Consider the following 17,822-nt stretch of genomic DNA (forward strand, 5'->3'; position numbering starts at 1 on the left):
ATACAACATACAGAGACATACACATATTCACAGGCTCCAATTAATCTGCATGTCTTTGGACTGTGGGAGGAAGCCAGAGAAAACCCACACAGACACAGGGAGAACACAGGAGAGAATGCTACCTCCACACAAATCGGGATTCAAACCATCTCCCTGTGAAGCGACACTGCTTACCACCTGTGCTGCAACCTATAGACCGCAACACATTGAGGACACATAGATAAATGCACAATTATTTTTCCTCTACTAAGGCAATGTAAAACATTCAGTACCTTGGAAAGACGATACAGAAGCACTGTAAAATCACATTCACACAACTTAGGGCAGCAGTATTTGCCCATAAGGATATAAGACAGACGAAGATTAGAACATTTTATCTGTTCTAAAATCCCCAGCAGCACCATAAATGTTCTTATGTATTGTGACGAACCTTGTTAGGATCTGGCACTGCTCAGTTACAAATCATCACAACAGACCACGGCACAAGTGATTTTTTTCTCTCAACATACGTCACTTTTATTTATAAAGAAATCTGGTACAAAGTAAAATCTTTTTTTCAGCTATGGTTAAGAAAACAGAAACAGACATTAAATGACAAAACCACACCCCGACCAGTGAGACATGACACAACTTTCAAACACAGAACCACAGCCCCTGATTTATAAACTGGCCATGTCCACCACATTGGCTACACTATTGCTAAATTTCTGCTGATATTGAGAGAAGCTGTGAGTTCCTGTTCAACTGGAAGAAAGGGGAAGCCTTCCCTGTGTGGTGTGCAAGTTGAGCTCAGAGACTATCTGATGACAAACAGACACTATTTACTTCACTTGTTCAGGGTGAGCTTCAAACCCCTCCTTTTTTGAGTTATTTTTAAGGCATTACTTTGCTGGGTTTTTTTGCGATTCTAGCAAAGCATACTTCTAAGCGGGTTACAGGGTGTTAGTGCATTTTTATAGCCAACAAATCAGTTGAAAAGGCAGCAGTGGTCCCCCCATCACACAACCAGACAAATCTCTTTAAAACCACACAATGAATAAACATTTGCAATTTGAACACAAAATGTAAAACTTTCTTTGAATAAAACATGAAGTCTGCATGTGTGGAAGAGCAACATGGACCCGAGACGTGATCTTAAGGCATTAACGTGGAAGAATGTTTGACTAAATAGCATATTTTTTTGATGTGTGATAACAGAAAGAACAAATCACAAACAAAAAGAATTGTCGATGGAATGTGAACACAGTAAAGCTGAAGTGGTTACTCTGCATTGTTGGAACGTAATGGAAACGTAATTACAATGGAAAAAGCTTCTGAGGTCTCTTTAAAACAAGTGGCCAATTACTTAAACAAATATCAGAAACTTTTCAAAAGCATTTTAGCAAAAAAGGTGATTTCAATCATGTTAGCAAATATAAGCCCTTTCTGATGGTCATGTTCCTGACGTGGTTCGACAACCTGGTGTAGAATGATTATGGGGACAAGAAATATGGGAACAATTTTGAAGCTGATTTATTGGGAGATGACAGTCGCCACAACCACGATGTAGACAACCATGACGATGGAGAACAGAAGTCCGATTCCCAGGCCCACATGGTTCAGTGTCCGGGCCAACCTGCTGCTCCGCTCCGCTGCAAGCTGGTCACCGGCGTGGTTGGCTTCACGAGTCTGAGGGTGAGAGCAAATATTTAAAACGTAAATGACTGAGCTAAATATAATATAACATATTTTTAAAATCCACCTTATGTTCTCAGATGTAAAGGTTAGATTGCTGTACCACAAATGAACATTATATTATCAAAGTATGTATGATAGGGCCTCATCTGCAGAACAACAACGTCATATGATTCATTGTTTATATCAAAATATTGATATATACACAGGATATTTTCCTAATCCATGGTCCTTTACAATTTAAATGTGAGTCAATTTTGTTTATTTCTTACTTTAATGCCATCTAGACTTGCGCATGTTTTGAAACCTTTGACCTGTATTTCAAACATCACAAAATAAATCCTGCCCATCTGGTGTATGACAGTTTTGCAACATCTCTAACGTTAATAATGTTAATGAAAGCTACAGCAAGAACAGAGTCAGCTTAGTTTAGCAATAAGATTCAGATGGAACAGGAGGAGGACACGTTAAACCAGGCTCTGTCCAAAGGCAACAAGTCTGTCTCAGGATTTTGTATAAAATGAAACAATGATTAGTTAATTATTGAGCTTTAATTGTGCTGATAGGCAGGTTTTGTCTCTTTTGGACATAGATGTTATTGTTTACCAGTTTTCCAGTATTTCTACTAAACTAAGCTAAAGGTCTCCAAACTAGTCCAGTCATTACTTTACATTGACACTACATTCATGTTCACTACTAACTATTACTGTGTTATATCTATCATCAAATGTAACCATATAACACCCACCCCTCAAATTGGGCCAAATGGATGCAATGTTCCCTGTTATTCTCCTCCTAGATATTTACCAGGTTTCAGTCTCATAACAGTTAACTCAGTGAAGGGGAAACAAATGGTCAGCAAATGTGTTTGACTACATTTTGAGGCAAATTCATCCATGAAATCAAGACGTCTTACATGTAAAAAAAACAGTCTTGGACCTCCCCCTGCTGCTCAGGGATTTTAGTTCCTTGTTTAAGGTCTTAGAGGATTCAAAACACAATGTGTGCTGTATATTACAGCTAAATACAGTTTGGTTGTACACAGTCAGGTTGTGGAAGTTCCTTCAACTGTCATGATAAACTGTCTAAAGCTACATTCATACTGCAAGGGAAGGACTTGAATTTCATAAGAACCAGTCACAGTGCAACAACCTTCTGTTTTTACTGGCACTTAACTTGCTGTGAAACCGTCTGAGGTGAGTGTCTTTGAATACTTGCAACACCTACTGTATGAATGCTTTGCAGGAAATAAAACATTTGTTATGTGCAGACCTCTTTATAAACAGTCAAATGGTGCAGACGTGACACAAATAGTGACTGTGGTCAGTGAGCTGATGCTGTACGCTGTAAAAATGGGTAATGTTGGTTTTTAAGGATGTTTGAAGCCTAAATCTTGCCCTTGACTAGTGAGGGTTTTTAGGTTCGTCTTGAGTGAGCCTTTGAGAGTTAGTCTGGTTTAACCAGTAGTTATTACTCTGAAGGCTGCTGCAACATGTTCTGCTGCTACAGAGGAAATAAACTGAGTCAGCTGACCGAGCAATTGGGAAAGTAAGTCGTCTATAATCCTCCAGGCAAACTATCACTTTGAAAAGCAGCCAAACGCTCTTATAGTGTCAGATGGTTAAGGGAGGATAAAAAGACTACAGTTGCAATTAATTTACTGGGAGTCCTGTTTTACCAAAGTTAGCTTGTATTTCGCACGATGCGATTGCCAAATATTTAAAAGGTTTACTCCAGGACATAGAATTTTAGTTAAAATTTTCTTCTCACAGTGTGCTCTGAAAAACAAAAACATGTGTTGATAATATCATATGATATAAATCACAAGGTTATAATGGTTACGGTGATAAAGTGATATGAAAATGTATCTTGCTGCTGCTTAAATGTGTCTGTCTATCTTCATGCGGTCAGTGTGTCTGTCTGTAGTTCTCTCCCTGGTCTTCTTCCTATTCACTGTGGATAGCGATGGGGCCTGATATTTGTGAGAAAATCACAGAGAGAGCAGAAGTGAAAAGAGCTGATGAAAGAGGATGGAACAGATTTCAAAAGCCTGTGGAGCCTTTCTCACACGTGGTGAGACAACCCCCCCCCCGAAAAAAAATCATGGTGTCAAAGAGTCGAGCCTGTTGGTTTGACTAGGTGAAATTAAAGGCTGGACATCCACAGTTCACAACTCTTGATTTCGCTTCACAAAATCAAGAGTTGATTCATTTGACAATTTTCACTTTAAATCTTGATGATTCAGTTACATCAGATAAAAAAAAAAACAGCTGCTTAAAGCGCTTTTCAGAAAGCATCCTGGGAATTTAGATTGTGTGAACCAAACTGAAGCCACACTTTAATATAAAATTGTGATGTGATGGCTGATGTCTACAGACAACTGTTAGCTAGCTTTAGCTCCCTGGCAAGGACACAATAAATAGCTAATTACATACACAGCTCACTCGATTTCCACGGCCTGACATCTGGGAGCCAAAGATAATCTCTCTTCAGCAAACAAACCACTCAGATCAGTGAGCAGAGTACTTCTTCAGTCTGTCTCTCTCATAGATGAGATCTCTCCGAATTCCCGAAGTCAGTTTAACCACAGCTCCACATAGACTTAAACTATCTCAATGACTCAATGTGGCTCATTGGTCATTGTACATCTTCAGACGTAATAAAACAACAGAAAAAACATAACAAGCCTCCATACTGCGAAACAAGGTCAGTTACACCGTGTTTTAAGCCTAAAGGTTCACCAGAAGTGGCTAAGCTAGTGGACGATAGCATTTCCGACGGTCCCTGAATGCACCTAGTCGGAAGAAATCAGCTGACTTTTAGGCTTAAAACACAATGTCAATGACCTTGTTTCGAATATGAATGTTGGGGCTTGCGGACACCTCGATGACACCACAGGAGCAGTATGGAGGCATGTTGTGTTTGTTCTGTTTTATCACGTTTGAAGACGTAGATAACGAGTGAATTTTTATTTTTGGATGAACTATCCCTTTAATTTAAGAGGATAGGTGGTGTGAAAAAAAATGCAGGATTTTTTTTTCCTGGGGAGGACCCGCAGCCCCCTCACTTGAGTGTGGATACCCGTCACTTCACCTGGACTTATTTTTAACACACAAGGATCATTTTTTTTGCAGTGGGGGCAGGAGCAGGCCAGCCATAAATTCTAGAGGGAATCTAACACAAAGCAACCCCTTCACTACTGTACTAGCCCTAATAACTTCTGATTAGTGTTGTTGTTTATTGTTGTGAAGTAAGCGCAGGCCAGCGCAGGAGTTGGCAGGGAGTGTAAACCTCGTTTATTGGTTTGTTGTGATATTTCCCCCGCTTTTTTTTTGTCATGGCAGGCCGCAACGTTTAATTGTTGCCAGCAGAAACACTTACATCACTACGTCTCAGGGACACAATAACACAATCTCAGTGCAGCTTATATTAACCTAATCAGGCTCCGGTTCACACACAAAAAACGATTTGCCTGTTGGTTCGGGTCGGGCTGTATTTTTTTCTTTTCGAGCCTGAACAGAAAACTCTACCCCTCACCAACTGTGTAACTTTCCAGGTTTGCTCCCCCACCAGGCACCCATGAAAGCCAACTACACAAAAATGTATTTTAAAAAATCTGCAATTCAAAGCCTTATTAAAAAAAAAATATATATATATATATATATATATATATATCACCTACACATTTCAAATAAAAAGCATGAAATGTCTGCCAAATTTTGCCCCTCACTTTTGGCATCACTTTGATCACTTGCTGGAATATTACTTGACACCTCGACCAAACATTCCATCATTCCTAACCTTCACTCCCACGATGTGATTCAGCTCAGGGCCTGTATCTGATTGGCTGACGGCAAAGTCAACACTGGCAATGCATTCCACTCTGTGACACTGCTCTGTGTACCTCTGGTTGACACACATGTACCTGTTTTCATACTAAAGACCTTTACACACCAAGTTCTGTGGATATTTTTTCAGTCACCAGGGTCTATGTGGCTGTTGTTGTTGTTTGTGCATGGCTAAACAGACGTAGCCTCAAAGCTGCAGCCAGTTTCAAGGGAAGCCTGCCTTTATAATGTGAGCTCTGATTTTTAACTTCAAAAGGGCCACTAGGTAGGTCTTTAAAATGCCACATCTGGGATTTATTACAGTCTGACATTCTGGGGTGAGGCCCACCCAGGGGTACAAGGGTACAAGCTTGTGCCTGGTGCTTGCCCCCAAGAGAGAAAAAAGACACGCCTGAGACACTGGAAATGCTGATACACTGACCATCACAGATCAGGCTTCACGGTGATTCATCGCGAGGTAGCTAGAGTGGATTGCCTGTGTCGATTTAAAGCTGCACGGATCAATACACTATTTGATGTAAATGCAGTATTCTGCCCACGCCACCCTTGTGGAGCTTTTTAAGTGTTTTTTTTCTTCAGCTCTCTGTTTTCTTGCTTGCAGCAATCAATCTTGTTTCTAGTTCAAGAGGCAACTGTTTTTAGTGACAAATCTCTGATACCCGCTATACACAATCTACCAGTATTGAACGTCACATCGTCAAATTGTTAACAACTAGCGAGTAGACATAGTGGAGCATTTAGCAGCCAACAATTAATATTGTTCCTAAATTTATTGGGATGCAAATGTATTAAGTCCATGTCTCCACATGAATGCTAGGGTTGTTCAAAATGTCAATGAAGTATATTATAGTCCGCTGGGCTGCACAATAAATTGAAAATATACTGTAATTTTCATCAATAGGTTCAATATATATATATATATATATATATATGGGGGAAGTGTGCCACATAAATGATTTAAAACCACAACCTTCACACAGGAGAAAAGATCGGTCTCTTAATTTAAAAGAAATAATAATATGATTTATTGTGATAATTATCGAATGATGTGAAAATGTTTATCTTGATATAATTTCAGGCCTTATCGTCCAGCCCTTATAGGTGTTAGTGGCTGGCAGTAGTCAAATTACATTATTTTTAAACAGAAAACAAAAGGAGTCAGTTAGTTCATTAGTCATATTGACCTGGGGAAAATCCAGTTGAACAAATATTTGCATTCAATGTGGTCACAGCTACTGAACGTGTTTATTCAGTCTTTCCTAATGCATTTAACTGTAAGACAGAATACATCCAGTTATATCTAAATACATATTTCTTGTTTTAGGATAAATTAGGATCGGCGATCTTTGCTTTATACAATATTTAACTTAAGTGTTAATGTATTAAATGTCCATTTACATCCTTTATGACCCTCTGTGCTGCAGAATTCTCCACAAGCTTTAAGCCAATTTGACTGGCAGGCAACAGGTGTTTGTCTTCACATTATTCTCTGCAGCTCAGTTGATTAACACATAGCTCTCTCCACTGGGACTTGGATTCCTAAAACCGACCGTGTAACATCATGCAAGAAAAACAACACATTCTCTAATGGTATCATTTGGACTTGTGATGATAGATGAGAAGTTTTAGATGTAAGTGTTTAATCTTGTCATCCAGGTGGGATTATGAAATCCTATCAGTTTGTTAATGAGAAATTAAAACAAATCTGCTGATGGAAAAGTTGATAATCACATTTTGTGCTCATTCAGCTTAATGAGGAGCTCTCACGTGGTCCTTCATGGCAAAGCAGCAGTTTATTATGATCAGTGTCAACAGGTTATTCTATGTGTATCTGCCTTGTTGTGATGTGGGGGTAGAATTTTAGGTGCAGACTTTAATTTCCTTCCAAAAGTCTAACTTAATTTACATTTCCAATTTGTTTAACACGCTTCGATCATTTGCAAGAACACCACAAGCCTAGGTATGTACAGATGATCTAACTACTACCCTTACAGTATCTACTACTACTACTATTACTACTACTACATCTATATTTGTCTATACGTGTTATTAATCCATGTGTACTTGTAAAGCTTGATGATTGGATTGTGTCTTTTTGTGCTGCACTTTTTAATTAATTTGTTTTATATATGTTTTTATTTCACTTTTATTCTAATATGGACCTATGGTCTGACAAACAGCTTAACCCACTAAAAAAATGAATTGAAAACGGTATTTCTTTATTTTCTCAAAAACGTTTAACATTTGCAAATCTAATTGAATTAGGGACAGAGTAAACCCCTTTTAAACCCTGCAGCTGGCTCTGCAGCCTTCTTTTCAGTCTTTCAAATAATGCAAGAGGATCTGTCCTCATATGATCCAAATAGAGCCCAAAGTCAGCAAGATATCTTTTATGTAGCAAAATTAAACAGTAGATCATTTGTCTTCATGTTTTGAACTGATAATGTCTGAGCTTATCAATACTATGATCTCAAATAATCTAACCTAGATTTAGCAACTAGTGACATTTAGGGTTGCAGTTAGCAGTAGTATAAAAATATGTTTTAAGTAAAAAAATATTTTTGAATGTGAATAATTTAATCTATAATGTATTATAAGTGATTTCCATGTATTTTGATGATGAATGTTCTTACTGTTGCAGTAGAGGGGATCTGTTGACAGGAAGTAACTTATTATGACTTCACACTGTACAGACCCCTCCAGTTAATGTCTGGAGGTTAATCCACTGTCAAAATGAGCTTAGATGTGACGAGACAAAGAACCGTTTGTTGACGCTGCCATCGAGCGAGGAGTGGCTTGGCCACAGAGCACTGACAAAAATCTATTGTGTGGACACTTCTTGTGTTCAGCATTGTAACTCTCCACATCTCATCCAACAGAAGACAAATTCTCATTAATCTAGACATTTATAAGGTAAAATACTGTTTTACTTAGCAGGAAAGAAAGAATGTGTACATGAAATCAACGCTGAGTTTGTTTCACAAGAGGCTAAATCACTGGTCCTTTGTGCTTGAAATGCCACATAGAGGATGTTAAGTGGGACAGATTCAAGCAGTCATCCCCATCTCTCTCCGCCACACCCCGTCTCCTTATCTTTTATTTCCACTTGATCTCATTTCCTTCTCTGCCTCCTCTTCTATTTACCTTTCCAGTAATAAACTCTGTGAAGTAATACAGGAACACACACACAGTTTGACACACACCAAACCCTAACCATGGCTGTCTCTTGATTGTCCCTTAAACACTTGTACTTCCAACTCCCTCTTTGTCCCTCCTGTCTTCCCAAATCTTTCATTTCTTCCCGTCTCTTCTTACCTCTGAATCACTCGGCTCCATGTCCTCAAAGTTCATCCAGCTCCCTCATCATTTAGCCACATAAGAGAATAACGGAGGCACAATGAGGCGTCCTCTCCACTGATTTATATATAAAACAACTCAGGAGAAGAATGAAGTACTTACAAGCACTTACTCCTTTTTGACAATGTTTCTATTTCAGTTTCTAAGGGGACTCAAGCAAGCCTGTCTATACTGCAAGGCTTATTAGATCCTTGTGACAACATCGTGATCACCATTCATGCTATTTATAATGCTGTTTATAGATACAGGCATTTCACTGAAATGGTTGCGTAAAACAGAAAAGTCAGCGAGTGAGAACTGCAGTGACGATACAAGTGGGTACTATGGCGCATGCAATGTAACACATTGTCCACACTTACTGGACTCAAATTTCGTGTTTTCAAGACACATTATTGCAACAGAGGGACGGGCAGGAAGGAGGGACAGAGACACGTCTATCTTCAAGGAAGCACAACAGGAAAATGACGGGCGCTGTACTGATCATCAACAAATAGTTCTCAACAGACGGGAATTCATTCTGCTGTTTATTGCAGTGTAAACCCAGGAAAGCCTTGCTTCCTAACGTCACTAATGCCACCACACATGTGTTAAAGACTTAAATAACACTTTGAAAGTCTGTTGAGCCAGATGAGTAGGTAAACTATAGTTCAATAAGTGTAATGAACGAAACAGGGTGAAAAATCACGATCTGAATACAGTGCAGCTGTAACTTAAATCACTTGAACAATGCACCTAAACGGTGAATCTGACAGACTTTACTTTGTGTCGGTACAACAGATCAGCACTGTGAAACTGCTCACATATAACCACTGTGCTTTATGAGAATCAAACAGTTCTATATAACTAGCTAGCAACCACTTAGTCCGGACTGAAATATGTCAACTTTAATATGGACTGCCATACGTTTGGTGCAGATATTCAGAGTCCCCAGAGGATGACTGATATTCTGACTTAATATTTTGCGCAAACATTTTTAGTTCGGAGTGATGTATCACAATTGGATGGATTGCTATGAAATGAAACCACAAAATTACTGGCCAATTAACATCAGTTGTGCACATGCACAACGGTAGCAGACGAACACAAATATTAAATGCCAGAAATACAGCATATGATCATTACCAATGGGCCTCATTCACTAACATCAAATGTTCTTACTCTGCCCACAAAATAAGTGCGTGCGCAAATTCCAGATGAAAAATACACACCGGAGAAATTAACCTTATTTTATGATGGCGTACATATCAATTATGTGTTACAAAGGGAATAATGTTTCAACCCCAGTGTTTTAAACATGATGACCCTTCTTATGGTTAGACATGGTTAGACATATACATGGCCAGATAACCTAAACCTGTACTAACTACCAAACTATCACACAATCGGCTCTTGCAGTCCTCACAGCTGAGGTGGATTCAATCTTACGGTGTTAGTCTTATCTACTAACAGTCAGTCAGAGGTGTGTAAATCCATCATGGAAACTGCAGTCTGTTAAGTACACTTTGCAACAACTATATTTATTCTACCCTTTCTTGTCCCCCAGCTACCGAACTACCAACTGCAAATCTAATTGAGTTATATCCATTACTTCTGCACTGTGTATTGAATGACTGGAACCATATGGATGCATCTATTGAACTGCAAACATACTCTTATGACATTTTGCGGCCCATTTTAACAATCTTTCACAAGTGACTCCAGGACAATTGTGCATGTTCTATTTCCACACCGCTCTGTTTGTCATTCATGCAGCTACAATATCACAAAGAGTGTGCTCAAAGGAATGCAAATGTTCTGCAGAGAAAGAATAATTTGATCTGGGAAATGTTTCCATGTGTGTTTCAGAGTCCTATTCCAATGTTTGACCCTACAAGGAAATGTTAAGGTGGATGCTCCAAAGGTCTTTGTCATGTAATGAATTGTCGTCATGAGGTCTGATGTAGGGGAAAGTAACAGATGATAAGGACGTGAGTAATCAAAAGTACATAGGATATGTTCACAGAAAGCAAATAAGCAAGGTTACGGCCGATGTTTAAGAGCAGGAGAGGAGGAGAGCAGTCGCCAATGAGGAAGTTATTATTCAGAGATCAGATTTGTGAAATGTTGGATATCATATTGTTGACTTTAACGCATGTGATTTGCTGCAGTGAAATAGGATATGAGTGTTCAGGTTGGAGTAACCATGTAAAAAAAAAAGGGAGCTAGAGAAAGCACACTATCACAGCCTTTAAGTAAATACAGCAACAGATTAAGTCATACCAGGGTTTTCCACTGGGTTTTACATGAATAGGCTAAAGCTCAATGTAAACCAATCTTTTGAGAGGACATGTTTGATCTCTTCTGTTCGACGGCCACGACTCCATAAGCGAAGAAAGATTTGGTCTTTGCAGTAAAGCATCAGATAATTCCCTGTGGTGAGCTGCAGAGATACATGCAGCAGCAGTATATATATATATATAGGATCTTCATCATGATTACATCACAGGATATGGCATGTTCTAGTCAGGTAAAGGCTTCAGCCGAGTCTCAGAAAAGATTAGCAAAAAAATCAAGTTTTTTACTTGTGTTATTTGCTTGTAAAGTGTCTGTAATTGGTTAGAAAATAAAAGCACAGGTTTTTCTGAAATCCAAGATTTCTGCCTCCACCACATAACAAGAAAGATGTTCTATTTGAAACTGTTGACAGCGAGCGAGATTTCATTTTCTTTTGAGATTTTACCCCCCGAAGACAATAAGACCATCATTAAAACTGAGGCATATTATTGTTATCACACGGATTGATTGATGTGCACAAATATGTGAACAATTAGTTAAAAAATTCAGCATAAAAAGAAAAATAGGTGTAGGTTTTATCAGACTTTTTAATGTTGTCAGGATACTATTATTGCTTGACTGGCTGACACGTAATATTTATTAATAGTCACATAAGACACCGAACATTTAAACCAATCAGTGGCTGTAAGTGTGGTGGATGAGAGGAAGCGGACTTTGTCTCGTACCATGTGACAGATGATAAATTTCAACAGCAGTCTTCTGACAAAGTTGTTAACCCCTTAAGCCAAACTGACTTAATCATGTTGGCATTTCTCTGGTAACATTTCATCTTTGCTGCCATGGCAAAGATTTTGGTGTCATGTGCGACTGAAACTGTTCCTTGGTGCACTGGTGTACCCAACATTAAGCTGATGTGTCGTGTTGCCTCTCTCATCTCCCCCCTTTCAGTCTGAGAGTGGAGATAACACTCACACACACAGACCGCGAGCCGGCCCGATCCCCACTCACTCACACACACACACACACACACACACAACAAAAGGTGTGAATACAGGGTTTCCACTACAGACCAGCGCCGCTGCTTCAGGATCAGAACAGAGGCAGAACACGAGACGCGACACAGCCAGGATATCAGAGTTAAAGTGACAGGAACGATCCGGATTCATGATCCAACATCATCGATTAATAACTAAATACATGTCATTGTCAGGTTGTGTGTGAGAAGAGTGACGAGCAGTCAGACACACACAGAAACACACACACAATCCTAAAGTGAAATGCTGCATACCAACCTAACACAAAAGATTATGCAGGATTATGCTATAATATCATTATATCAGTGGTATAATATGGTTTAAAATATGCAAATTATATAATTTATCGAAATTTGGGATAATATCTTGTCCAACAAAAGTTTGAATTGTGACAGACGTACCTTAACATTTTTAATAATGCACCAAGTGAGATGTTTCCTTGCACAGTTTACAGCTTTAGTTCTCTGGGAATTTCTTCTTCGTATTCAAGCAAAATTGGTGTTGTACAATGAAATATATTGTGTGTATTTATATGTACATATAAAGCAAAAGCCCCCCCCTCCGAAAAACACATTGCCCCTGTGCCAAACCTCTTGATCAACAGGCAACACTGCATTGAAACCAGAAACCAAACTCCACACACATACAGCTGAAATCTCATTATAACTTCAGCTCTTGCCTGATAGTTACTTAATTAAGTGTCTGCACGTCCATGGTAACAGTGCAAACAGAAACTGCTGGCAGCAAACAGAATCGCCAAAAATGTAAACAACCTTTGGGGAACAATAATCAGGTTCAGTCAATTTTGGATTATCACAGATCATTCAGTATACCCATAAAAAAGACTTGTGATATAGAAATGTAAATGATCCTCCTTTAAAGGGAACCTGGCCTGGATCAGATGTTAATATAAACCTAGTGATTCAAGTTTGTTGACTCTATCTTACATAACTTTGTACGTGCTGAAGTTCATGTTTTCTAAAGTTACTCATTGCAGTCATCTGGAGCTGCATGTGTAGCAACAGCACCAATAACAATACAGGTGCTTATATCACAGCTCTGTAAAACTTTTATATTGTATCAGCTGAATATGTTCCATTTGAAGTAATGGTACGTCATAGATATGAAGCCTTTGTTTCATATTAATACCGGTTAGTATTAACATAGTATAGCTTTTATCAAAAATACTATTATGGTATTCATATAATCCGATTAGGTTCAGAACAATGCGGTGATACCGAAGTGTCAATCTACTGTTATTGAACCAAACTGTGAATATGTGTGACTCCTGTATGAAATATCCTGGATAAGAAGGTTCACACAAACACAGCAGGAGCTAACGTATTTAGGTTTCTGTTTCCCTGCATCAGGGTGTAGTCGGCTCAGTCCTGAAGCCTTGGGGCTCTTCCAGTATCTGTTCACTAGCGTAACGGCGCTGAAGGCAGACACCAAAAGGTTTCTGGCTGAGTGGCTGCTCCAGATTACAGTCAGATGATTCTGCTTCTGTAGATGCAGACAGGCATCACTCAGTTGACCTACGTGCCATACGAAAAAATACCTTTATTATTGGACTTTGGTCTGTACATATTAACCAGGGCGTGTTCAATAATAATCACCTAATCACCTAAGAAATTGAAAAATAATTCTTGGATCCGCCCCACGATCCAGATCTGCACCAACATTTAATGGGTTCTTCTCTGACCCCGACCACATGCTTCCACCAAGGCTTCAAGTTCATGTAGTGAAGACTTTTAAATGTATTTGATAAAAGGGATAAGGTCATAATAAGTGTATGAATTTTGTAATTATGGCCAAGGTTACATTGACCTTTGACCGTCAAATTGTAATCAGGTCATTTCTGTGTCTAAGTGAATAATTGTGCCAGATTTAATGAAATTCCCTGATATATCGCTTTTATCCTGGGGTCAAAGTGACCTTGACTTGTGACATTAGACCAAAATCTGACCAGTTCATCCAATGGGAAACATTTCTGCCAAGTTTGAAGGAATTCCCTCCCAGTGTTCTTGAGACACTGCATTTATTAGGCCAAAAGCAGAATGTCTTATAGTAAAATACCATCTTGTCTCTTTTGTCTCTTTTCACATTCTTTAAACTCAAGCAACAAATGACTTCCCTAAAATGTATGTTTTATTGCAATTTACAATTCAAACCATACAAGAAAGTCACCAGAGCTGTTCCATGGCAACTTTACAGCTTCTTTCCATGTGCAAATTTTAAATTTAGCTTTGACTCTGAAGGAAAGTGTGGTAAGTCACCCTCTGGGGGTATTTTTCCACTCTGAGGTTTCAAATCAACCTCATGGAAACAATCAGCCAACTCTTCCTCTCAAATATGTACTCTCTTTACGCCAAACAATTCCAGTGGGTCACAGAGGAAAAACAAACTCAATAATAAATGTTTTGAACACAAAACAGACCCACAACTGCTTTTATATAAACTGCTGAATTAATTCTAAACTCAAGTGATGAATATGTTACTAGAGAAAACCTTCTATGTCCTCATGAAGCTTTCTGAAGAGTAAATACTACATTCATGTCTTACTGATAAATGATGCTGTGTAACTTTGGATTGGAGTTTAACAATACATTCCTTCTATTACATAATTAGTTTTCTCAATTTTCCCTGGAAATCAGGAACCATGACCCTGTGATGCCTACAAAATTAAACAGATGTTTGCACCAACAGGAGAAAATGTGCAATTACTTAAATACTACTACAGTCCCCTCTATATACATTTTACAAAAAGAGGCATCAGATAAATAGATTAAAACTGAGTAAAAAAAAGAAATCAAGTCACTGATTTGTCATGATATTTTCAGTCAAATCAAATCTCTGAATCTACATTGTAGAGCAACAGATCAACACAATTATTAAATAATCGATGACAGAGCAAGGGCAAACATGTGGTTATTAAAGGGGGAGAACACGTGGTTATTAAAAACATGGCTGGGTACATCTGATCTAACACAAGATTAAGGACCACCGAATGTCTTTCTCAGCTTTTTGTTGCCAACATGTGCCATCTCTTCCTCACAGACCTACTATACCTAACTCTTGCGTTGCCACACAGCACGCATGCACGCCACAAATAACTGAGGCTGTTTAGAATGTAAAATGGAGGCTGTTTAGGCCAAACCAGTATTAAACCCAAGAGATACACAACCACTCCTGGTGTATCTCTCTCCCCCTCTCCCTCTCCTCCCAACTCGACCCGCCCACACTGAATCTTGTGGTTTCTTCTCATTACAAGGGAATTTTGTTTCTTTCCACTGTTGCCAACTGCTTTCTCATAGTGGGAACTTTTGAGTTCCACTATATAATTTTACAAGGGCTCAGCCTTAAAGTGTCTTGAGATAACATATGTTGTGATTTGGTGTTATACAAATAAATTAGAATTTAATCATGAGTATGCATGTGAATACGAGTGAATCAAACTCACTGAGATAGAGTAGATGAGGGCAGCAATGCCGAGTGGCAGGCAGCAGCACATCAAGGTGAATACGGAGTAACACATGTAGTCGCTGGCAGGCTCGGCCAGCGGACTCCGAGTCACGTACACCATGGGCTGGTGTACGGTGACAGTGGCCGGGTGTGCTGGGTACTCCTGACGCATGGAATGAGGCTGATGTCCGTATGCTTCGTTCCCATAAGGTGGTGGAGATCCGAAGCCCTGCAGGCCACAGGCAAGAAACACAATTCCAATAGGGCTGAGCCATAAAACAATATCAATAATTATCGCAATATATTTATCATCAATATTGTTCAATATACGTTATATTGATATATATCTAATGCATAATGCAAGCCCAGTGATGAGTTAAGATAAGATACCTTTATTTATCCTACAAAGAGGGAATTCACAATTGAAACAGCAGCACAAGACAGAAGCAGCACAAGGGGAAAACATAGTCATATATCGAGTCCTAAATTCTAACTAATTTTTCATGTAAAATGAAGGGAAAAGTGAGGAAGGCTTCGCAGTAAACAAGAAAACAGTTTGTCCTGATGGTGAAATATCCCATCAGATCTGTCAAACATAAGTGACACATAAAACTCAGAGGAAGTGAAACTAGACTGAATATGGTGTGGTTAGCCAGTCGTTGCTGTGACAAACACTTTGAGTTTTATTATTTTGCTAGTGTCAAAGTTCACATGTCTGGTTTATGATTTAACAGATTAATTTGTTCTCAGAAGTGGCTCCTCCACCCACATAAAAAAAACATGATACAAAGAATATAAAAGAAAAAAAGAAAAGTTCCCACAAGGACTGTTTTTAAAAGATAAGATTTGTTGATCCTATGCTGAAGAAATTCACAGCAGCAGAATGAGGTAGACAAAAGAAAAAAGAAAACAAAAGTAAAATAGGCAATGAAAGAGAATATGTACAGTACACACACCTTTCACTACAGATGGAAATATTATTTGAGGAGAAATATACTTTAAGTAAAATGCAGTGGCACAGGATGATTGCACACGGATGTATACTATATGTATAAATTATGTAAAAGGGAAATATTGAAATATACATACATATATATCCTTATATTACCTGCTTTAAGAATATTGGCAGTTATGGTATACAATATGAATGAGTATGAAAAAGGGTATGTGTAATATAGATGGGTATACTTCACTAAATAGCAGTGTTATATTTATTATAGAGGCAAACATATGGAATAATGTAAAAATAATTGTTTTAAGTTATACAGATGGGAATTAGTGCAGAGGACACTAATGTGCAAATGGACATCTTATTTTTTCATATTAGGGATGTGTACCTGCGGCTGTGGTGGGTATGCCATGCCGGGCTGAGGCGGGTATCCCATGCCGGGCTGAGGCGGGTACCCCGGGTAGGGGCTGGCGAGGTAGGCCGGAGGGGGCATCTGGCCCATGGAGGACTTCTCACCGCCGTAGTTCATCGCAGGAGCCGTGGGAGATTTACTGGGGTCCATTTTACAACTGCTTGTTCTCTGGTACTTCAGGAGAAGAAGAAGATGAATGTCCCCGCACGCTTCACGTCTTTTTATCCCGGTTAAAAGGTGTTGAGAGACTAAAGTCCACCGCCGCTACTTTCCCTCCGTTACCGTAGAGTAGCAAGACAAGTGCCAGTTAGAAGTTTACTCATTAAGTAAGTCGAGTAACGTACAGAGAACACGTGTTCCTGTCAACACCTTCAAAATAATAGTGAATGGGATTCATCATGGAAAAATAACTAACATATAGTCTCTCTCTCTCTCTCTCTCTCTCTCTCTCTCTCTCTCTCTCGCTCTCTCTCAATCTAAAAGCAACATAAGAAAATATTGTTGAATACAGTAACCTTATTATTGTAAGCTATTTTATTTAGTGACTTTATTATGGAGGGTTGATGTGTGGTTCCTGGTGTGAGCAGGTTGTTGGTTGGGACTCTTGAAGGGGGTTTTAACGGAAGGGGGTTCTGTGAAGGGAGAGGTTCTGAAGTGTGACGGAAAATGAACGGGTGTGATGTCCCGCTTCAATGACCATCTCTCGTGTCCTTTTTCGGCTGAGGCCTGACATATAAGACAACAAAACGCTCGGCTACAATATAGTAGGGCTATTTCATTTATAAAACATCTTTATTTATAAAACAAGGACT

The 17,822-nt window shown here is 39.0% G+C and overlaps 1 protein-coding gene across 1 annotated transcript; it reads right to left on the reverse strand.

The window, feature by feature from the left end:
* Positions 1-487: 487 nt before the first annotated feature.
* On the reverse strand, positions 488-17,395 carry LOC118114225 (cysteine-rich and transmembrane domain-containing protein 1). The gene is made up of 3 exons (XM_035164546.1): positions 16,987-17,395; positions 15,648-15,878; positions 488-1,668 (listed from the first exon to the last, which is right to left on the reverse strand). Exons 1-3 carry the CDS (start codon positions 17,158-17,160, stop codon positions 1,513-1,515), a joined length of 561 nt encoding a protein of 186 aa, XP_035020437.1. The 5' UTR covers positions 17,161-17,395; the 3' UTR covers positions 488-1,512.
* Positions 17,396-17,822: the final 427 nt, after the last annotated feature.

The sequence above is a fragment of the Hippoglossus stenolepis genome, chromosome 8 (genome assembly GCF_022539355.2).
Source record: "Hippoglossus stenolepis isolate QCI-W04-F060 chromosome 8, HSTE1.2, whole genome shotgun sequence".
Classification (NCBI taxonomy): Eukaryota; Metazoa; Chordata; class Actinopteri; order Pleuronectiformes; family Pleuronectidae; genus Hippoglossus; species Hippoglossus stenolepis.